Genomic DNA, 22,623 nt, shown 5'->3' on the forward strand with positions numbered 1-22,623 from the left:
CTGGTACACCCTGACATAAGACTTGACTGCCGAACCAAAAATGATGGTAACACACAAATAAATAAATACATTTATCACATAATCTAAAAAAGAACATAAGATAATAAAAAAGAAACAATTAAATGTTCTCGCAGTCACACAGAGCACAGAAAACCATCAGCCAAACAGAACTCTTGATTGGTTGACTGTTAACATCTATTTAATCATTTTACAGTTCATCTTCTAGGGTTTAAGGGTGTTTCAAAATAAATATTGTAGTTTTTGGCTTCATATAGAGCTAGTCTTTTCCTTTTGGAGTGTTTGGCTGCTGTGGTCTTCACGGTCGTTCCACTGTTTGTGCTGCACTGGAACGTTTCCATTAAAAAAGAGGCTTGATTCCTCAACATGGTCAGTCTTTCCATTTAGTTTGGTTGATCTGGAAATAAAATATGACAGTCAGTGAGACACAAGAGCTGCATTCATTTGCAGGCATGTCATGATTTGTGCAAAAAGAGACACTAAACCTTTTTTCTGGGATAAGGCAAAGTGTGCGATACAGGTCTGCTGTTGATGGTGATGCTATTGGGACACATCTGGGTGTGGGGGAGGCTGTGTCAGACCGGCATTTGATGAGCTTGTCTGGAGCCGATGGTGCACTTGACTCTGTTTCAGCTGCAAATATAAGATGAAACGTAATTGATCCTTGTCATGAAAGTGATTTATTGAAAGTTATAAATACAAACAAGTAGGGAACACAAATTATAACATAAAACAATACTGTAATTTTAAATGAAAAGTAAAGTAAGTAAGTCATTTAGTTAAATAAAGCTGCATCACAGTTGTGCTATAAAGGAATTGGATCAGCCCATTGTTCAATCAATTGATACCCTATAAGTATCATTGTCATAATATCAATGCAAAGGTGAACTGGGCCAGTACAATGAAACGGAGTAAACACTCACATATTAAAAAGACACTTTTAGACTTTGACATCTGTGGTTTCCTTGAGTCAGCAAATGGACTCAAGTTTAAAAACTGGTGTTTGAGCCAGATTGCTCGATCGTCCTCGAAGGCCTTCCTCTGCAAGTTAAACCAGATACAAGTTACCTCAAAAACAAACAAAGTAACAATATAACAAAAAAGAATAATAATAAATAATAAATGAGATAATGAGATTTTGATAGTGCTTTTTTTTAGAACTCAAAGTCGCTTTAAGTGGAGAAGTGATGGGTATTGAGGTGGGAAGGGAAATTTGTCTTGGGGAAAGTGAGCATACAGATATAAAGCGGTCATCTTGGCACGCTGCTGTTCTACACAAAGAGCAAAATGTATTGTATTCCCTTCATTCTATTTCAGACCAATTTTTGGAAAAATAAGTTTTATCAATCACCTCATGGCTAAGCCTTATAGCTGCTTCAGTGAAGTTCCTCCTCTCCCTCTCGAAGATCTTCCTCTGTTCCTCCAGGGTCTTCCACTCCTCTCTGAAGCGCTCTTTCTCCTGCAGCATGTAGCAGTCACTCAGCAGGGATGCGGTCTCCTCATCACACGGAGAGCTCAGCTGCTGCTACATTAAAAATAATATGTATGGTTTGTGTAGCCAGAATTTAACAAAAGAGGTGTTACATGTCGCAACCAACGAAATACAACGAAATACAATATATCTCCAGTTTAAACTAGAAGAGAGAAAGAGTTAAACTGCTTTAAGCTACCATGTTTGAGGGAAACTAAGATTAAAACCAGCAGGCTTAAATGTAAAAACAGTCAAGTACTTCACCTCCTACTCAAATTGATTATTGATTATATGACACTCTTGTCTCGGCAATGTGACTTTGTATCTTGAAATTGGCCACTTGCATTAATTAACTCAGAGCAGGTCTTACCTGCAGCAGCTGCTGTTGTGTTTGAATGAAGTCTTTGCACTGCTGGATCTCCAGCTTCAGTCTGTCCATCTCCTCCTCATGAGTCTCTCGGGATATAGTATCATCGGTTTTGTTCTCGCCCATCTGAGCTAAAGACGCTGAATAAACAACCCAGAGAGTCAAAAATACAATTTTCACAATTATGTTTACATACATATTCTATATATTGATTTTAAGAGACCGGAAGTAAGGATCCAGAGTGGAATGTCACTGGAAAATAAGTCCATGTGTTTTGGTTGCTTCTGTACACATTTAGATATTTATTTTTGGCTTCAGAATATAATGTAAGTTTCAGGTGCCCTGGCAGTTACTCTTAGGTTCCTTGTATGACTTTACTTTATTTTGCCACATCAATACTACAAAAGCACATTCTGGGGGTTAGAGAGGAATCCAAACTATCTTGAATCCTTACATGACACAAAGTTACACCCATGTATCAGGATCAAACAGGGACAGTATGCTGCATGAGGACTACCTTGGCTGTCCAATCTTTCGACGTGGCTCTTGAGTCTTCTCCACTGGAGGCGAATACTGTTGGTCAGCTTCTCCCGGGCGTGAACACAAAACAACTCAACACTTTCTTTACTGGAATCAAACACTTGCTCTTCCTCCTCCGAGTCAGCCTGAAAATGAAAATGAAAATGTTTTTCTATTTATTGGCGAACGTAGAATAAAAAACGGGCATGGGGATGGTTATCAGCTGTCAATCAAATTGAGAAAGGTTGTTGGCAATGAAGTGAGAACAATGACTTAGCAACAACTGCCTGTTGAACTGTTGAAAAGTAGCATCAGAGAAAAGAGAAAGACAACTTTCCCTACCTGATTGCCATCATCTTGATGTTTGCCGTCTTTCAGCGCTGGTTTCCTTGAACTCAGAATGGACACCATTTCTTTTTTCATCTGCTGCAACACTTTCTTCAACTCTGCATTTTCCATCAGCATCTCCCTTTGTCGGGTGTCATAGTCGCTCAGCAGAGTGTTATACATCTTCCCCTCATGCCTTGGGATGACAAAGACAATCATTTATGTTTATTTGTTTGTTATAAACAGACAAGCAGTACCATCCTATTTTATGGCCATGTTCCTAAAATAAATCTGTGCCACCTAGAAAGCTAACAAAGGAGCTGATGTGCAAAAATAGGATGAGTAGTACTTTCAAATAAAATAAAAATATGTCTATTCAGACAGAGTAATAAACAATAATGACTTAACAAAAAATATTAGAAGTAAGCTTACTTTGCTTCCGTCTTTTCAGTTTTCCAGAGGCTTCTCTTCCCGTCAGCTCTTCCAATGTTGTTTAATATATCAATGGCTGGAAGCAAGAAAGAAAAATGTAGAAAATGAGTCTCAAAAAGCATGAACACTTTAATCATAACTAAACAGGTTTTCTCTTTAACCTTGTTTCTTCTCCTTTTTGTCAACCAGAAGTTGATTCAAGCGCTCCTTCAGTTTGTTAAATTCTCTTTCTTTCCTTTTCATCTCATGGTTGTTCTGGCTGGCCCGGCTTGCAATTATGTTCTGAAGTTTTTGCACCTGGCAGGAGGAAATAAAACAAATGTTTAGTGATTGAATTGCAATGTTTATCCAACTGAGACCAAAAACCTGCCAGTGGATTCACTAAACATTAACAGTAAGCCCAAAGAAAGTACCTCATCTTTTTCATTTTTCAGGCAGTTCTGCAAACTCTTCACTTTCAGATGCAGCTGTCGTTCTCTCTCAAGAAGTCCTGTGTTTTCTCTTTTGGACAGTTCAAGCTGCTCCTATGATAACCGAACAACATGGATATGGGCTTTTAATAAAAGTTATTTTCAGTATTGACAAGCAACTTTTGAGGTCCTTATTTTTAGTTAAACATGTTATCGATATTTTTATTTTTGAATACAATATTAATAAGGAGGAATCACTGGGTTTTAATGTTACTGTACTTTTAGTTGGGTGTTGGTAAACTGCAGGTAGTCCACGTTGCTGCTGGACTTCAGCTGTTCCACTTCCATGTTTTCCAGGGTCCGGAGGCCCCTGCGGTGCAGCTGAATCAGGTCATATATGCAATTTAGCACAGCAACAACATTCATCTCTGTGCTGCCGCTCGACTCCGTCCAAACTGGTGGGAGGCCAAGAGATGACATCTCCTGTTAAAGGGAGCATAAAGGAGAAAAGGATGTGGACGACCAGCCAAACTCAAACCAAGAACATTGCAGTCACATTGTTTGCCTTAAACCGCAAGCATGTACATTGCAATAAGTGAGACATGTATGGTTACCAACCTGATTGATGTGTGATAGACATTCCTGCACATTGTGCTCTGTGCAGAAGGTACTGAGAATGTAGTTTCTGTGCAGTGGCAGCGATGATTGGTTAAACTGTCTCAAGGGAGATGGTCCACATTCAACGGAGCTGCTGCAAATGTCCTTGACTTCAGGGGAAAGAAACTCTGTCAAATACATGCAGTATGGCCTTGTGCTAATTTGTTAATGCTTGACAAGAAAAATTAATCACTTTATATGCAGTAAATAATACAGGAATTGAGGTTATAAAAACTAAGAATAGCATTTGTCTGTCATGTGTGATCTGTTCCTTGCTCACAAGGTTTGATACAGAGCAAAAGATAGAAAAATGATACAGAAAGGTTCACACAACTTCTGAGGACAGAACAGTGTAGTACTTCAGTTCAGTCTAACTAATGATGACGCTGACAGAGAGTCAAAATCAAATTATACAATATTGTGCAGTTATTGAGAATTTAGAATGTGTTGATGAACAACTGCTGAGTACAATAGCCAACTGTTTAACATGTCTCTTCACTGGTTTATAAACATCTTGATATAAAGATCCAAATCTTAACTCACCTAGAGAGGATTCTGGCATTGTTGCAGTGAAGCCTTCTGGCTACGTGTCTGGATTGTCTACTACATGTGAATGATACACAAAGCTCTCCAACAAGATCGACCTACGCAGTCAGTGCTCCTGAAATAGAGGGTCAGATTAGCAGTGTCCCTTCAACAAAGTCTGGATTAGGAGGCGATGGAAGTAGACATGCAGGGGTGGAAAACGCAGCAACCTTAATAACAGTGCGAGGACAACAGATTCACAGCCACCCAATAGATATTTAAAATATTAAAATGTGTGTTTCTTAAGAAAGTCTGGTACAAAGCTTATTATGATTCTTATTTTGCTGTTGTTTTTGCTGTTGTTGTGGTTTTTGCACTACACCATTGTCACTGCGGGAGTATTTAACAGTCAGCTGATCAGACTAATCCAAGACAGACAGTATGGGTATTTCTCTGCAGAACCACACATTAAGAATTACCCTCCTGTATGAATGCCTATGTTTTCTAAAAATACAGTACCAGTCAAAAGTTTGGACACACCTTCTCATTCAATGTTTGTTCTTTATTTTTATTTTTATTTTATTATTATTATTTTATTTTTTTCTACATTGTAGATTAATATTGAAGACATCCAAACTATGAAGGAACACATATGGAATTATGTGGTAAACAAACAAATGCTCAACAAACCAGAATATGTTTTATATTTTAAGATTCTTCAAAGTAGTTGATGAGAAGGTGTGTCCAAACTTTTGACTGGTACTGTATAGTATAGATATTACTGGAAACTACTATAATTTACAACAACTCATTCTTGGGGACAGCATTTTTCAGAGCATGAGCAGAAACTGCATTTAAAATATATATATTTATTTTATGAAAAACATTTTTATGAATAAGATCTTTGATACATTCATTAGGAGGCTGTGACTCATTATTAACTCAGGGGACCTACCCTTTGGTTTAAGTGATACTTAATCAGCCTGGTGAGACAGATGGGAAGCCTAGAGCCATGAAGCTTAACAAATTTATGAGCTGCTTAGACTGACCACTCAACAAGTGTTAACCTTTAACTGAATCAAACTTCTTTCCAATACACAGTACCAGTCAAAAGGACACACCTTCTCATTCAACTACTTTGAAGAATCTAAAATATAAAACATATTCTGGTTTGTTGAGCATTTGTTTGTTTACCACATAATTCCATATGTGTTCCTTCATAGTTTGGATGTCTTCAATATTAATCTACAATGTAAAAAAAAATAAAGAAAAACCATTGAATGAGAAGGTGTGTCCAAACTTTTCACTGGTACTGTAAAATCCGGAAAAGGGAATGTTTAAGTAGAATTTACAGAATGCATTTAAGGTATGTGATCCCACTGGGCCATTTATGATAAGAATATGTCATTTATTTGAGATTTTTAACCATTAGGGGTACTTGATGGGATCACAAGAGACAGCTCACACTGATATTCCTAGACTCATTTTTGAGGTAGTACTAGCTGAAACATATGCAATCTAATACAAGACACTAGCAGTCCTGCAAAATTGTAAATACAATCTAAATGTGCAACCCTGTCGTGCAATGACAATACAATACAATATAAACCTCTACAAACAAGTTTACTAGTTACAAAAGCAGACGTTTAAAATGTTGACTTTATAAAGAAGAAAATACCAACATATTTTGAGTACTTACTTAACGTTGCATTTTCAAATGTATCTCCCAATTGCTCGTTGCTTTAAGATACTGCAGCTCCTAAACCACGTCCGTCCCAACGTCAGTACACACCACTGACTGCAAGCAAACCAAGCAGCACGGTCATTGGCCGAGTCGTTGTCTAGCAACCGAGCACGGCTCAATGTGATTGGCTCTTGGCGGTAAGGTACTTAAAGTTGTAATGCCGATTTAACCACGCTAATGTTATTGTTTAAAACACACTGACACTAATGAAGAACAAGAAGAATTTTTTTTTTCTTCTTTTTGTATTATGACATTATATACAGTACCAGTCAAAAGTTTGGACACACCTTCTCATTCAACTACTTTGAAGAATCTAAAATATAAAACATATTCTGGTTTGTTGAGCATTTGTTTGTTTACCACATAACTCCATATGTGTTCCTTCATAGTTTGGATGTCTTCAATATTAATCTACAATGTAGAAAAAAATAAAAATAAAGAAAAACCATTGAATGAGAAGGTGTGTCCAAACCTTTGACTGGTACTGTATTTGACTGTATTATCTAATATTTGTCACTTGATTTGTAAGGAGCAAGACTTCAAAAATGTATATTATTTCGATTAGTTAACCAACATTAAGAGGTGGAAGTTAGTTAGGTACACAATATGAATTAACCAAAAAACTTTAAAGTAACTTTAATGCTAATTATGCATCACTGAATTTAAGAACGGTACAGTAAAATAGCTCATTGCACGGCACAGAAAGCAACACTTTACAAAAACTACAACAGACAACTGCACATTTTTATTTTACAAAAGTAAAACGGTTGTTATTTAGATAATTGTATCAAATCTATTCTGCATCAACAGGGCAAACAACAGCTTGAATGGAAGAGTTGATTCCAAAGTATTGGTACACCCATTGTGGGGACAATTTACCTTTTCTTTCAGCAGACATTTAGACTTTTTAATGCAGGAAAAGCACATGTTAACTAATAACATTAACAATGGCTCAGTATTTTAATTAGGAAGCAGCATGAGTGAGCAATCACGTGCAATACTGTGGCCCTAATTGTCAAAAACAAATAAAAAAAGACATTATCAAGTTTATTAATTACACTTGTGCTTTCCCTGTGCAAAGGGCCTGTTCAGATGCCAGTTCTTAGTCAGAAAGTTTAAGAATGTTCATATAGACTTTATCTAAGATCTTTATCTAAGAACATTTTATTTATATATTGGAAGAAAGGTTTTTCTTAATTTTAAGGCAGTGAATATCTCCTTTAATTGAAATGAAGTGCCTCAGATTGCAAAAATATAAATAAAGCTATATATGAGAGAAAATTTATAATGATAATGTCTGATAAAATATAGCATTTCCATAGCTCTGGCATGTTTATCTGCATATTTATTTTGTTTATTTACAGTGCACTATTGTATTTAAATACACAATCAACTATTAGTTCATTCTATAATTGAATCTGCACATTTAACCAAAACATACTTCACTTAATACAATTAAATTGCACAACACAAAACCTGACCAGTTTTCATACAGTGATTGTCACATTTTACTCTTAGTGACTCTGAACTAGTCACTAACTGGCACTAGGACTCCTCTGGATTCAGATGTTAGTGGGTCTGTGTAATCGTCTCTCTTTGCTTCAAGCCACCATGTTGTCATCTCCCCTTTTCCCTGTTTGGTCAAGAAAAATGAGAGAGTGAATGAGAAAGAGAAGAGAGTCATATTGCAAAGCATATGTCCCTTTGAATTTTAAATAAAGCCATTAGGGTTCGATGGGGGGCAGAGAGCAGCAGCTGAGGCCATCTCTTAGCAAGACATCACAAGTGTCAGCCTGTCCTTTGGGAGTGAGAAGCAAACCCCTCCCCCATAATTACACTGGCACCACCCAAAAGAGGTCTTGGCTTACAATGTGAATAGAATCCAGCAGAACTGATTCATGCTTCCTTAAAAAACAAAGCTAATGCCAGACACACCCAGTCTCTTTTTCTTTGGAGGGAACTTTCATGTAATCTTTTCAAGTCTCAGCCTCCCTTGTCTTTTTCAAAGGTGGTGCACCATCTTGTATGTGATTGTGTTTAACTCTGCATCCATTAGGCTTTTTAAAAGAAACAGTTAACTCCATGACAGCACGAAGAAGGTAGAAATAGCATTACATGTAACAAATCGTATCATTCTAGCAAGGTTTAATTCGAGAGATGCTGTGGATGTACACTAAGTTGCCAGTTGATATGTACACCTAGCTAAAACTACAGCACTCTGATGCAGCAGTCCTGAAACAGCTCCTGCTCTCATGAAAGTTATAAGGTGTAACTGTCTTAAAAAGGTGTTGATTCAACTTAATGGTCATTTTGGAAGCTTCTGTTTGCTGTGCTTTTGAACTGTATTGCATAATACAGAAAAATTCTGTCATTTAGCCTTCCCTGATTGATATAAATAGAGTGGACAAAATAACAGAAATACCTGTCAGTATAAAAGGTCCAATGACTACAGCCTGCCTTCCTAATACAAATAAAAACTTCCACGCAGGTCATCACACACACACAGACACACACACAGACACACACACACACACACACACACACACACACACACACACACACACACACACACACACACACACACACACACACACACACACACACACACACACACACACACACACACAATGTTACCTTCACACTAAGTGTTCCTCTGCATGTCAGAATGTAACCTCTGAGCGTGTGAAGCAGGTCCGCTGTGGCGCCACTCACCTGGATCTTCAGAGCTATGGACATAATTATAAGGAACCAGTTTAATTTATTTTTTGTATGATCTTTGCGCATCATTATATGCAAAATGTAGTGCATGTTTTTTATCACGCTATTCTTCAATTTTTGTAACTTTACAAATCAACATAATTTGTATTACACATTGGGCTGTCCAGCCAATTGAAAACATTACAATTAAAACCAGATTGCAGCATTTTACCCATATAGTATAAAACCGAAATATTAAAATGGATATGTGTTGTAAAGTGTTACTTGAAATATGGGATTTATGGTTATAATATATCATATATTAATTTATAGTATTATATTTTGTGTCATCATTATAGTCATATTCATACAGATCTAATACAATATAGTGTACACTTTGTATCTATGAACCTCATATGTTATGGTGTGCGAGTCAAATGCTGTACTAAAAATGTAGTGCTGTACTGGCATATATATAACACATATATACTACAAAGTGCTATGAGACCTGTAAGGCATGCCTGTACTTATGCAAGACAAACTGTGCTGGCTTAATTTGCACATTTTTAGGCATATATTACAATTTTTCACATGGTGACTTAAACCCATGGTTGCAAATTGTAAAAGGCAAAGAGCAAACTGTGCTGTGTACACAAACCTTAATCATTAAAATGAGTTAGGTATTCCTTCCAATGCTCTTTAGGTTAGGTTTTAGCATGTAATATGAAGTGAAAACTTTAGTTTTTTGCTTCTGAGCTTACAGTCACTCAGTACTTTTCCATTATCCCACTAGTACGCAGAGGATCAGGTGCTAGGGGATCACATCGTCCAACCTCCATGTTGTAACTCCACCATGCTGGTGCGCCAGCAGAGACAATCATGTTTGGCATGATAGCAGCAGGCTAAAGGCCACCGGCCAAAACTAATACTGAACTGCTATTGAAGCCAGTTGCAACACTGTGTATCTAATCCATACCTTCACTTGTTGATTCCATGCGTGATGCTGTGTTGACCGTGTCCCCAAAGAGACAGTATCGAGGCATTTTGGTGCCAACCACACCGGCCACGACAGGTCCTAGCAGATTAAAACAGCAGTGACTGTAACTGTAACACTTTGGGTTGATAATAAATGACGTGGATGAATCATGATAATGCATGTGAGATTATTAAAAGGGGGAATACCTTAAATCGTAGAGTTATATTTACTCACATTTGCGTTTATGTATATATGAAGCAGTCAAATCAATAAATGTGAACATGAACAACCTGCTAAAAAAAAGCTAGAGCCCAGAAAACTACAACAGTAATGTTCACACTTTTAATGTGGACTTGACCTAGACAGGAGAAATGGCAGAGGTAGGAGCATACAGAATGATTTCAAATAGTATTACTGAAATATAAAAAGCAACCCATGTGTCCTCAAAACTGATCCCCATAGCAATTAAAGACCCTCAAGGATGGTTAAAAATCTACCTACAGACATATTATATTGATTTGTATGGACTTGAAGCCACTGACTGCACATGTGATGCGATATGTAATAATACTCTAATAATTTCTCCTTTTGAAGCAGGCAATGTCTTACTTTATGTAACTTACAATGGCTATAATTTATGTTGTCATACTTCAGAGGCTTGATGGGTCAGAGTTGAAGAGACATAGAATAGAAAAGTATTGCAAAAATAATGCATTATGCCAGATGTGTAAAATATATTTGGCCATGGCTGTGACCTAATACACCATTTTTAAGTAAAAAAAATTGTATAACAATTTAAGCAGCATTTAGCAATTATTTTTTGTTTAGCTTCTCATATTTGGAAACAGGTTGTTTAAGGTTACTCCCACATTCTGAAGCCTGACCTAAGATCAATGTAAAACCGTGAATGTGTCCTTCAAAAGCACTCTGATATCTTAACAGTTGGGAAAAGCAAAGCAAATGTCGGATAAACTGATGCTAAATACAGGTGAGATGTCCACAGTACCTGAGTGGATGCCAGCGCGTATCTTCAGCTGTGTGTTGGGTTTGTGAGGGATCTTGAAACTGTGGCAGACACTGACCAGATCAAGAGCCATGCTGGCTATCTCCCCAGCATGATTGATGCCATTTTCTTGAGGGACCCCTGAGACCACCATGTCTGAAAGATAAGACAGTATTTCATGTAAAGAAAACAATACAGGAAGAGGAAGAGAGAGATGGATTACTTATAAAATGTCAAAACACACATTCAGACACTCTTAAGGCGGTAGATCATTAGTTGTTTTTGTCTTTTAAGTCATCAATTTAGTTGTATATCTGCCTCTCAACAAATATTTGTCCTTATTATCAAGCTGAGATCAATTCTAAAATAAATATATAATATATGTATATTAATGGTAGAGATTTATCAAAAGGATTAATCACTTTTTGTTAGTAGTTCAAAATCCGTTTGTTGTCTGTACTTACAAGCATCACCGATTGTCTCGACTTTGTAGACGTCGTAATTGTCAATAATGTCATCAAAGCTGGTGTAGAGCTGGTTGAGGAAGTCCACCACCTGGTGGGGAGTGCTGGCACCAGAAAGCTGAGTAAAGCCCACAATATCACTGTCACAGGAGGGTAAAACAACGTTAGTCATCTCCAGTTCTACATTTATATAACCAAACAATTTGCATGTAACATAACGATGTAGAATATAAAATCAATCTAAATAGATCCCTGTCAATGAAACATACTTAATTTACACTCTAGAGAATCTACAACTTAACAAATGTCCATAAAAAAATAAAAGTATATGCAATGAAACCAACACAAACCTGAAGTAGAGAGTGGCGTTGGAGAAGCTCTGAGCCTCTGTCGTTCGACCCTGACGAAGGTCATCAGCCACCGGTTTTGGTAACATACCTGCAGAGGAATTTCACCACTTAAAAAAAATATGCCCCAATATAATCTTTGGGACAATGGGTAGGAATGATGAAGGAGGTGCTTCTGCACCACTAGATGGCAGTGAGCACATGTGACTGTGCCGTGTTAGTAACTAATTTCAATTTAACTGACATCAACTAAACAGGAACAATTCTGCCTTTGTCACCTTTCCATATGCTGCATCTTGGCATGCATATGTTGAAGATAATGAAGGTATATGTGCACCTTTCACAGTTAACTGTTCATCACCCTTTACATAATGAACTACACATCTAGTACTAGTTTTACTACATATTGTTATCTCTGCAACGTCACCAAAACAAATTCTTTAAAGCTACACTTTGTCAATTGCATGATTCTTTTTGGGATCAATCGTTGGATCCTTGTAACTCTTTCCAATCACTCCACACTGTTATCCTGACTTACTGTACAACAGCTGATCCGTCTTCTGTTTCTCTTGAAGAAGGTCCTGTGTTCTCTCAGCGACTATGGCTTCCAGATGTTTGCTGTACTTCTCCATCTGCAATAAAACAAACTATATTTGTGTCTGAAATTTAAAACAATCCAGATGGCACAAATGGTATTTACATTATTTTTTTCATAGCATTTGTCTTGAATACTTCTGGTAATCTAAATAATGTCCCAATTTATTTGGTATATGCATTCTATGTATATTTACACCAACGCTATTTCAATTTATTTGACCATATTTCAGTGGGTTATTACCAGGTTCATCATCATGTCCACAGGGCTGACTTTGTGTGGGTTCATTTTGTCGAGATTCTTCTTCACCTGTTCAAACGTGGGCCTCATGGTGACATTTTGACTCCAGCACTTCTTAATAAGCTGTTCATGTGTTCGAGAGAAGAGAGGAACACCTCATTGTCCAATATGTTTAAACACGCATATGCCTATGATATATAATGTCAAAATAACATTACCAAGTTTTTCTAGTTATTTGACAGACAATTCAACAAGAGCATCAGTACAAATACGACATTATTCCTTTTACAGTTCTAGCAACATCTGCACATGAGACAGACCTCACAGTAGTCTCCTTGACTGGGACAGTCGGTGTCTGCCTTCCCTGCTTTGACTTCAGGCAGAGGGGGGCGCCACATGATATCCATCCTCACTCCGTCAGCCTGGTCCTGTTAGGGAAGTCTGCTGGTTACAAAACTAAGATCAAAGGGAAGCTGAAGGTTGTAATCTACACAGAAAGCCATCATGCTCACTGAAATGAGGTTGGAGCGAGTTGCAATCTCAACCAGAATCATGGAGTAGCTAAGGAGAGAAGGGAAAAGTAGAGAAAGCATATCATGGATATTATTTTCCATGTATTTTCCAGTACAAAAGTTCAACACTTTTCATGTATATAAGATATATAAGATGGTTTGCCTGTCCAACATAATTTAATATCCACATCTTTGATTAAACTGTATATAAATGAACTGCTTCAACCGCAATTAACTGCTTATACTGTGACACTCAAACACACCTGTAGACATCTGCTGCAGGCGTCATATTGGAGCTGTTTCCCAGCAGGACTTCTGGTGCACAGTAAATACGATTTACATCCCCACAATTGAAGCCATTACTGTCGGCCTCAAAGTCCTCCCTTCTGTAGGCTGTGAGTCCATAATCTGAAGCCCAATACAGAAAAATATAGAGTATAGTGAGGCAGGATGTTGTTTTTCCCCTAGATAATAACATTGCTGCTGGTGCAGGACGTGGCTGAGTAGTGCAATGATAAGGAGACGTTTGGTTTCATAGTGTTATTTAAACTGTGTCTGTTGACTGACTTATCACAGATGTGTGGTTGCTGAAAACAGGAATATAACAAAGACCAGTATGCTTTGACAATGCAGACTGAAGTTGTGTCTATTTTTTTTGTTACCTGAGATTTTGCACACCCAGCGGTCATCAATAACACAGTTTCTGGAGTGAAGTCTGCCATGAAACATCTTGTGATGGTGGAGGTACGACATCCCGCGAGTGATGTCAGTGGCAAAGGAAAGTCTGCATGGAGAAAGAAACACTCTATATGTTACTGTTTATGTGTCTGTTTATTTTTCATTGTGGTCTATTGTTATATTTAAGTATTATTTTAAGTCTGGGCTCATACTTTGTGAGATGTTTAAACTGTGGTGTGAAATATTGAGTCTGACTTAGCAAAATAAATTTAGCATTTCATCCCATCATGAAGACATCTGTGAGCCAGTTACCTAAAAAAAGATGCAATCCCTCATCTAATTGTCTACAAGGAGTGACAAGACCATGATCCTCAACTCCTAAGTGTGATTATAAACTACACAAAAAAACTTAAATATATTATTATTAGGCTACTCATGCATGAATGTAAAAGAAGGATGTAGTTGGTGGAGATTAACTACTTTGTATTGGACTAATGAACTAATGTATATTTTTTAGAACGGATTTAGTGTTAATTAATTGCTTTATTAAATGACTGAAACATGGTGGAGTACAAAGTTTGTATTTGGGTACGGTACTTGTAAACTTGCAAATGTTGTTAGTCAAATTTCACCACTGCTATACTGCGTATAAAAATGTAGCTGTATGTGATATTTTCTCACCTGAAGCCCCAGTTGATGGGGATGTCCTCATTCAGCAGGACATCCGACAGGCTTCCTTTTGGGCAGTGCTCTGTGATGATGCTCACGTTGGGGACCTCGATGGAACCACCGATGAACTTGCATAAATTGGGGTGATCCAGTTGCCTAGCCAATATGAACAAGTACTTAAAGCTAATGGAGTTTGGGAGACAATATTTTATTATGTCAGTAAAATGTGTTTTTTCCTCACCTAACTTCTTTCACCTCCTTCCGGATGGTTTTAGAGAGGGTGAAATGTTTATTCTGGATGTGTTTCACTGCCACCGTCCTCCCGTCACTACAAGAAGACCATCAAGTCAACTAGAAATTCTCAGCAAAATATATTCTTATATATTTGAGACATGCAGAGGAACCAGTCATAAAAGTTTGCATATTGTCAACTACAGATTAAAATCATCTAATGGACTTTGAAGGAATATTATATTATCTTTTATTTCTTTGAATGGTTTCATAAAAGTGAACTGACAGTCAATGAATTAAATGAAGAAATCAGCACTATCTATATTACTTTACGTATATTGTATTAATAATATCACTATATGACAATACTACATTAACACTAGTGTAATTATTGTGCCTTTATTTTATTGTATTATTTTTCTTTGATTTCTATTAGATATAATTCTTAGTAGTAGTAGTTATAATTTTAGTTATTATTTTAGTGTGTACATATTACATATACGGCACATACTGTACAAATAACATTATGTACTTTATCATATTATTATGTATATGGTACATTTATAATTGTACATTACTCCTACCAAAAGCAATGAACTTACACCATATAGTTCACACATGATGGCTGAGTTGCACTACTGGGCTTCTTTTTCACAAATGTTTACACAATTCCCTTTATCTGTTTTACTACCTTTCAGACTGTCTCTGTGCTGCTGTAACATGTGAATGTCCCCTCTGGGATCAATAAAGTATTATCTTATCACACATTAGACAAAGCTCCTACTGTGCAGCGCTGATCCATATGGTTTATTTCGGATTTTATTGATCCATATAGAAAAAGAGTAAAAGAGTGAGGCAGTGTGTCAATAAATGACAACCTTCTGAACATTCAACTTCTGCTAGTTAAATGTTTCTGCATTAATATAAACCAAAATATTTATGTCTCTTACTAGATGCCTGGCTGGATGAAGGAAGTGTTGATTGTGGTGAACACAGTCATATCAGTAGTTTGACTGATGGTAGAGTTACTTTTGACGAGCTGCAGGCTGATGGTGCTGCAGAGGCCCATGCGGCACACTTTACCTGCACACACCAGACAGTTAGATACTTAGGGCCAGGGTCAGTAGTAAAATCCATGCATGACTTTTTTATGAAAATAAATGTATGAATATTATTTTATTGGAAGGTAAAATAACCTCCAAGTCTGATCCATTCTTACTTAAATTAACATTTAACTTGAGAAGGAAAACATCACAGATATATGAAACATATTCTTGTTGCTTTAAAGTAAAAAGAAAGTGATCTATTCTTTAAGCACATTAAAGTCTTAAATTAAAGTTAAAGTCTGAAGCTTTCATGTAAACAAAGTTCCATGTCTCTGTAAACAGTATCTTTTAAAAACTTCAGTGTGAGACTTTTTACCAAATATTATGTTCTTGTAGTTGATGATCCAGCTTTCATCCCAGAGCATCTTCTGTTTCTGGTACTGGAGCCACTGCAGGAGGACATTAAGATAAACATCAGCGCATGAATCATCTCCTGTGTGTGTGTGTCTGTGTGTGTGTGTGTGTGTGTGTGTGTGTGTGTGTGTGTGTGTGTGTGTGTGTGTGTGTGTGTGTGTGTGTGTGTGTGTGTGTGTGTGTGTGTGTGTGTGTGTGTGTGTGTGTGTTTTTGTTGCACAAACTGACCACTATCGTTAGGATAAAGCCGCTGCTGAAGAGAGCAACTGGAAGCCCGATGGCCACTTTGATAGTGATGGACATCGGGCAGATGCCACAGTCTGCAGGACAGTTCAGACAGTTCTCCTCCAGCTCACAGACGTCATCCCCACACACTGAAACACAATCACACATTTTATATGTAAGATTTCCATTCTCTGATTTCAGCGGCAGAGGAAGTACTCAGATTGTTTATAAAAGTAAAAGTAACAAAACAAAAATATATATAAAAATAAATGGAGACAAAATTCTACTTAACTAAAAGTACAGAAGTAGCATGAAAATGTACATAAAGTACCTAACATAAAAATACTATCTATTATATTGTTGGATTGTTGTTATTGATGCATTAATGTGGACATCACTTTAGTGCTGCAGCTGGTAAAGATGCAGATCATTTTAACTTGTGTATATACTGCTGGGTAGCTTGTAAATTTACCTCCTGGTATCAAGTATGGTGTACTCTACCTTATCTTCACGTCTTATAATATATAATAATGTATTTTATACATTTTGTAATTATTTTTTGTCTGAATTATTAAAGTAATTAGTAACTTCAAAATAATTTTGTCGAAGTATATAGGAGCAGAAAATGAAAAGTACTTCAAAGTGGTCCTTAAATACAGTAGCCTTAAGTAAATGTACTTTTCACCACTAACTTTATTAAAATGTATTACAGACAAATGATCATGGGTTTTTTTCAGGAGGAATACAGATACATTGACAAATAAGTATTTGTGTAAAAGTTTATTATTGTAACTCAGATGATAGTGAAGCAGTTGTTTTGAAATTATTGCTATTCTTACAGCAACCAAACACATAAGTTGACCTTCTTTCTTAATGATGCTGGATGTAAAACAAGGGCGTGCTCTTACTCCCTTTGACTTGTATAGCTCAACACCCAGAGATTGTAATTTTTTGCAAATATAGTGTTACTGGATCATGATTGAGCAACAGAGGCATTATTCAACACATACTTTATGATTTAGCATATCAGCAAATGGATACTTAGCAGACTGACCTTGAGCACTGACAACAAGCACTTTGGACTCCAAGGCTGCATGCATGCGTCCCATTTTGATATGAGCAATGACGGAGGTGACTCCTACATGGATCAGCACCACCTATATGAGAAAACACTTCCATAAAAATTGTACTGTGGAAGAGTTAGGGTGTATAATGGTAAGTATGATAATAAGTCTCAGTCAACAATATCATTTACATTTGATGTTTTATTAGGAAATTAAAAAACTAAATTATGGTTGACCATCCCTAAAATAAAATGCACGAAAAACAGTAATGCAAATTATTGAGACCATTGACTGTTATTATAGTGGAAAACTACTGTCAAACTTAACTTCACTATACTGTGACGTAAATAATCAATTTAAACCATCAGAAAACAATCAGAGCTGTAGATGTATAAATTGTACGAAGATTGTTTTTGCCCTATACATCTTTTAAGGATTGTATACGATAATATTCTTTCAGATTATACATGATTTCATTGTTGTTTTTTACTCGGTTGTCTGTACTTTGTGTCATTTGATAAGCTGCAACCCAAAGTATGGCTTTCTATACTCCTGTAATTTACTACTAACAAGTAATTACAACCTGCTGCCATGTTGTAATGTGACATAACAGAATACAGGCTTCACGAAGGATGTGTTGCTTTAATGTTTGGCCTGGGTGCAATATGAATTCCCCATCAGACAAAAAATGTAAAGTTGATAAACAGTTACAGTCAGTGAAAGAATGGAGTTGGTGAATTGTAAAAAGTAAAGGATGATTTGCGTCTTTGTGTGTTAAAACCAATATATATAATAAAATCTGTGAAGGAATTAACAGGATATAGGGCTCTAAGAAATACTTGAAATGTTCTCCAAACCTGAACACTTGTTAAAAATGCATCTATACTTTTCGTTTGTGTTTGCTCACCTTTGAAGTCCAGTATTTCTGGGACATCTTCCCTGCCTTGGAGACAGTGTGAGTCACAATTTCACCATCATCTGGAATCCACGGGCCACAGATTCCCCCTTGTTTCTGCAAAGAGACAACTCAACAGTTTGTAGAGGTTTTATTCTAAAACTCATCCTATGGACAGTTTATTCATGTGTTGGTAAGTGCCGATATTTAAATAACTGTTATTTGGGTTCAACAAATTGTATGCTCAGTTAAAGAGCTGATGTGTCTCTGCTGCCCTAGAAACTTTTAAAAACAATCAAATACATGTACATTTTGCTTAAATTGACTTTTATGACGTTTTTTTTATTCTAGCTTTAATTTTATGTCTTTTAGGCAATGTTTTTCATCAAAGTGGATGGGCAATGGTTGAGAAATCTATAACATCTCAATTTATTCAACCCAAAGGTTGCCGCTTCACACATTTTGAAGTTGCTGGAATATCTAGGAGAAGCATAAAACAAGACAGGATGTCTACGTTTGTGATGGAAGCCAAGAGAGAGAGAAAACATAAAATAACATCTGTCGCATAGCGTTAGGACAATGTTTGCTTGCTGTAGTTTTCTGTATGTGAGAAGGAGAAGGTGATGACAGTGTGGATAGTAAAGATGAAACCAGTGTTGTACAACAGGACAGACTACAGAGTACCCACCATGAGACCGAGAGGACAGGAGTGGATGTTGGCGTGATACACGCAGCAATTCATTTCATTGGCGTTGTTCCAGTTTGCCGGGCACTCGTGTTCATGGCAGAACCTCTTTGCCTCTGACGCATTACTAGAAGGGAACATGGGAGGGTAGACAAATAAATTAACTAACACAGAACTGTAGTTGTAGTTGTAGTTGTAGTTGTAGTAGCAGTGCTATTTACAGTGGAAGCTCAAACAAAAGACCTGCAGATCAGCTTTCCTTACTTAGAGGGACAGTTCAACCCAAAATCAAAAATACATATTATTCCTCTTACCTTTAGTGATATTTATCAATCTAGATAGTGCTCCCAGAAATGCATTTGAAAAACTCAACAACAATGTATCTTACCATAAATCAGGATCTGGTTACTCAAGATAATCCACACACAGCAGTTTAATGTAGGAACTACTTCGCTCAACCATAGTCGCTACATGAAACTGCTCACAACAAAGGGGTGATTTATCTTGGTTAACCGCGTCATAATTTCTGGAAAGAGATATTTCCTGTTGAGTTTTTCAAATGTATACTTTTGGCACTTTGAACACCACCACAGTGTCATAAAGTCCCATTATATTGGAGAGATTGCAGAAATCCCAATGATTTTGGGGTGAACTGTCCCTATAAACTGGAAACTGAAAGTAGCCTCAATTAAGATAATGAATGGCACAGATGCATTAGTCAGGAATTAGTATTATCCAACAATTGTCCTCTCTGTGTGTGTGTGGTGTGTGTGTGTGTGTGTGTGTGTGTGTGTGTGTGTGTGTGTGTGTGTGTGTGTGTGTGTGTGTGTGTGTGTGTGTGTGTGTGTGTGTGTGTGTGTGTGCATTGAGGGCATGGCAGACATTTAGGATGCCAGGTGTTGATATAACACACTCACCTGAACTGGAAAATCTGGTTCTTGACTGCATACTCGTAGAAGGAATCTGAGGCCGTCACTGTGTACGAGACATTGAACTCTTCCCCGTTGGTTACTTTTTCTGGAGGACGCTGCACCCAGGCCATTTCCAGACCTGTGACAACACACATGCTCGTCACCTGAACATACGTATTAAACAAACACTGTACATGTGCATGCGGATAATAAAGGTTACTATGCTGCTGTAGTTAGTTGAGCCCCACCCACTAATTCACTGTAATTAATTCTAGACAAATGCCGTAAATGTTGTCTCTTTCCTTCTCAGCCACAAGAGGAAAAGCATCTAATTTTTACAGTAAAGCTCTCACGTAAACCACCCAAAGCAACTACAGATCCATTGTTTCACATGCAATGATCCACTCAAACAAACAGACATATGAATGCATAAAAACTTACCACCACAGCTTATCATGTTGAAATCATTTGGACCGTTGATTGGCCAACAGTCGTACTCAGTGTTATCCAGATCATGCCAGCAATGTACTCCCTGCAGGCATAGACAGGAAGTTTTTTATGAAGTGGCATGTTTTGGTGTGGGTTACCACATTTGCTTAATGTGTGTGTTAAGTGTTTTATCAGTGATTCATGACTCGTCAAGTGAGTATGTTAATAAAATAAATACACAACTCAGCTCTTCAAAGCCTTGTTGGTTTTGAGCCAAAATGATAAAGAGTAAAAATCAAACAGCAGCTGACATCAACATCACATGCAAAAGCACTATGGTAAATAAATGTAAGAAATAATCACATTATTATCTTTCATTAATGATTGATTACAGAACATTTTATTATCAAGGAAATCAGCCCCACAACAAGCCGGCCAGTAACCCAGCACTACAAAGAAACGCCACACCACCACATGTCCGCAGCAACAAGTGTTTCTGACAAGACGACAAAAGCTAGGGGGGGTACCTCAGCAGTAAATGAAAATGTGAACATTTCACACACAGTTTACACAGTATTCCTGCATCCGTGCAAAACCAGTCACAAGAAAAATGTATCATACTGCCCTTATATCACATCATTGTGCAGTCTATCAACAGGTCAACTTTAAACATATGCTATTATTTGTCCACATTTCTTCTCTGGAATTAAATCTGTAGTACGGTTATATTTATTATGAGTTCATGTGAGAACTTACCAGCAGGAAACACAGGTAAAGGGTTGCCGCTGTCCGTAGAGCCATGAGTAGGTTTGCTGTTGTGGCTGGACCCACTCTGAGCTGACTGAGTGAATGACCAAAACCCGTGTGTGTGTGTGTGTGTGTGTGTGTGTGTGTGTGTGTGTGTGTGTGTGTGTGTGTGTGTGTGTGTGTGTGTGTGTGTGTGTGTGTGTGTGTGTGTGTGTGTGTGTGTGTGTGTGTGTGTGTGTGTGCAGAGACCACAACCAAATGAAGTACCCTTCTCTAAAAAAAACATTTTTAATTCCTGAGGCCCACCCTCTCATTTGTCCCTAATTGCTCAATCAGCAGAAGAGGCTCTCCAATCACAGATTCATGTAGTCGTTCAGGAGATGCTTCAGCTGACCTTCGCTGTCCTACAGGTGGCAAACCAGTCATCTTTTGGTTGGGTAACTTTTTCTATACTGCCAATAAGTAAGTTTTTATACTAACATTATCCTTACATCTTACTTTTTATGTTTTTATTAAAAAAATGTTTTATTTAACAAATTAAGCTACACTTCTCAAATGTTGTTTGATAAAAAAAACTTTTAAAAAGCTTTTTCCAGAGCTTAAAGCCACATTTTACAGTCTTTCTTAAGATTTATGTCAGCTGTCATCACACCATCTAGTATGGAGTAGTAGTCACATGATAACAGGTGGTCATAAAGGAGGTTTGTTAAATGTTGTCTTAACACAAGCAGCCACAACAAAACATCCTCTTTGAAAAAAAAATCATAATAAAATTTAAATCAGGAACTATTTGATCAAAGAATACACACTAAGTAATTTGGTGAGTGAGATGCAAATTGTGAACGCATTGGGTGAAAGTGCTATGTAAATGCTGTCCATTTACAAATTAGATATATAACAATGACGGTGTTCATGTCAATCAACGCTGGGAACACATTATAAGAAACCAATTCTGTAAATTATACATGAATCAACTTTAAACTTGGCCTCTATGTGTCCTCGCCTTAACAACACAAGGGATATTTACATAGCAGCATACCCTGTGTACTGATCAGAATTTTCCTTCTCTGCCTACATCTGTTGGCGCCAAGATTAAGACCAAACCAAAAGACAGCATTTCTGAACATCTGTAAAATTTAATTGGCTTTTCAAGAATGCATAATTACAGCACAGCTGTAGAAAAAGGCCTGCCACACCACAAAAGTTTACAGTTTATGTTTTTGGGCAGGCAGCAGTCACGACAAGTCTGCAGAGGGCTCTACTCAGAACATATAGTTCTCCATACAATACAGCATGTTCTTAATGGAAATGACAAGACTTTAATC

The 22,623-nt window shown here is 37.2% G+C and overlaps 2 protein-coding genes across 2 annotated transcripts; both read right to left on the minus strand.

The window, feature by feature from the left end:
- Positions 1-267: 267 nt before the first annotated feature.
- Positions 268-4,807, minus strand: LOC129095037 (afadin- and alpha-actinin-binding protein-like). The gene is made up of 13 exons (XM_054603381.1): positions 4,745-4,807; positions 4,163-4,311; positions 3,824-4,027; positions 3,548-3,658; positions 3,296-3,431; positions 3,135-3,210; positions 2,718-2,898; positions 2,374-2,521; positions 1,860-1,996; positions 1,370-1,543; positions 942-1,059; positions 504-651; positions 268-415 (listed from the first exon to the last, which is right to left on the minus strand). The coding sequence occupies exons 1-13, from the start codon at positions 4,761-4,763 to the stop codon at positions 268-270; spliced, it is 1,749 nt and encodes a 582-aa protein (XP_054459356.1). The 5' UTR covers positions 4,764-4,807.
- A 3,191-nt stretch (positions 4,808-7,998) lies between these two features.
- On the minus strand, positions 7,999-21,352 carry LOC129094730 (atrial natriuretic peptide receptor 2-like). The gene is made up of 23 exons (XM_054602992.1): positions 21,308-21,352; positions 20,564-20,654; positions 20,129-20,261; positions 19,215-19,338; positions 18,539-18,643; positions 17,622-17,724; positions 16,571-16,716; positions 16,305-16,377; positions 15,833-15,965; positions 14,893-14,979; positions 14,664-14,807; positions 13,967-14,088; positions 13,568-13,712; positions 13,305-13,353; positions 13,113-13,214; positions 12,796-12,915; positions 12,496-12,589; positions 11,961-12,048; positions 11,611-11,750; positions 11,150-11,302; positions 10,144-10,242; positions 9,105-9,196; positions 7,999-8,103 (listed from the first exon to the last, which is right to left on the minus strand). The coding sequence occupies exons 1-23, from the start codon at positions 21,350-21,352 to the stop codon at positions 7,999-8,001; spliced, it is 2,493 nt and encodes an 830-aa protein (XP_054458967.1).
- Between the last annotated feature and the right edge of the window lie 1,271 nt (positions 21,353-22,623).

The sequence above is a fragment of the Anoplopoma fimbria genome, chromosome 8 (genome assembly GCF_027596085.1).
Source record: "Anoplopoma fimbria isolate UVic2021 breed Golden Eagle Sablefish chromosome 8, Afim_UVic_2022, whole genome shotgun sequence".
Taxonomy (NCBI): domain Eukaryota; kingdom Metazoa; phylum Chordata; class Actinopteri; order Perciformes; family Anoplopomatidae; genus Anoplopoma; species Anoplopoma fimbria.

What these genes read in the sequence shown, in the direction of transcription:
- LOC129094730 (XM_054602992.1), bottom strand. Translation starts at nt 21,352, where the DNA reads ATGGCTCTACGGACAGCGGCAACCCTTTACCTGTGTTTCCTGCTG. An exon ending in TTCATCCAGCCAGGCATCTA is followed by an intron (nt 14,980 to 15,832) that starts GTAAGAGACATA and finishes GTCTTCTTGTAG; the next exon opens with TGACGGGAGGACGGTGGCAG. An exon ending in GTCAAGGAGACTACTGTGAG is followed by an intron (nt 12,916 to 13,112) that starts GTCTGTCTCATG and finishes ACACATGAACAG; the next exon opens with CTTATTAAGAAGTGCTGGAG.
- LOC129095037 (XM_054603381.1), bottom strand. An exon ending in CAAAAAGGAGAAGAAACAAG is followed by an intron (nt 3,211 to 3,295) that starts GTTAAAGAGAAA and finishes TCTTGCTTCCAG; the next exon opens with CCATTGATATATTAAACAAC. An exon ending in ACTGAAAAGACGGAAGCAAA is followed by an intron (nt 2,899 to 3,134) that starts GTAAGCTTACTT and finishes TGTCATCCCAAG; the next exon opens with GCATGAGGGGAAGATGTATA.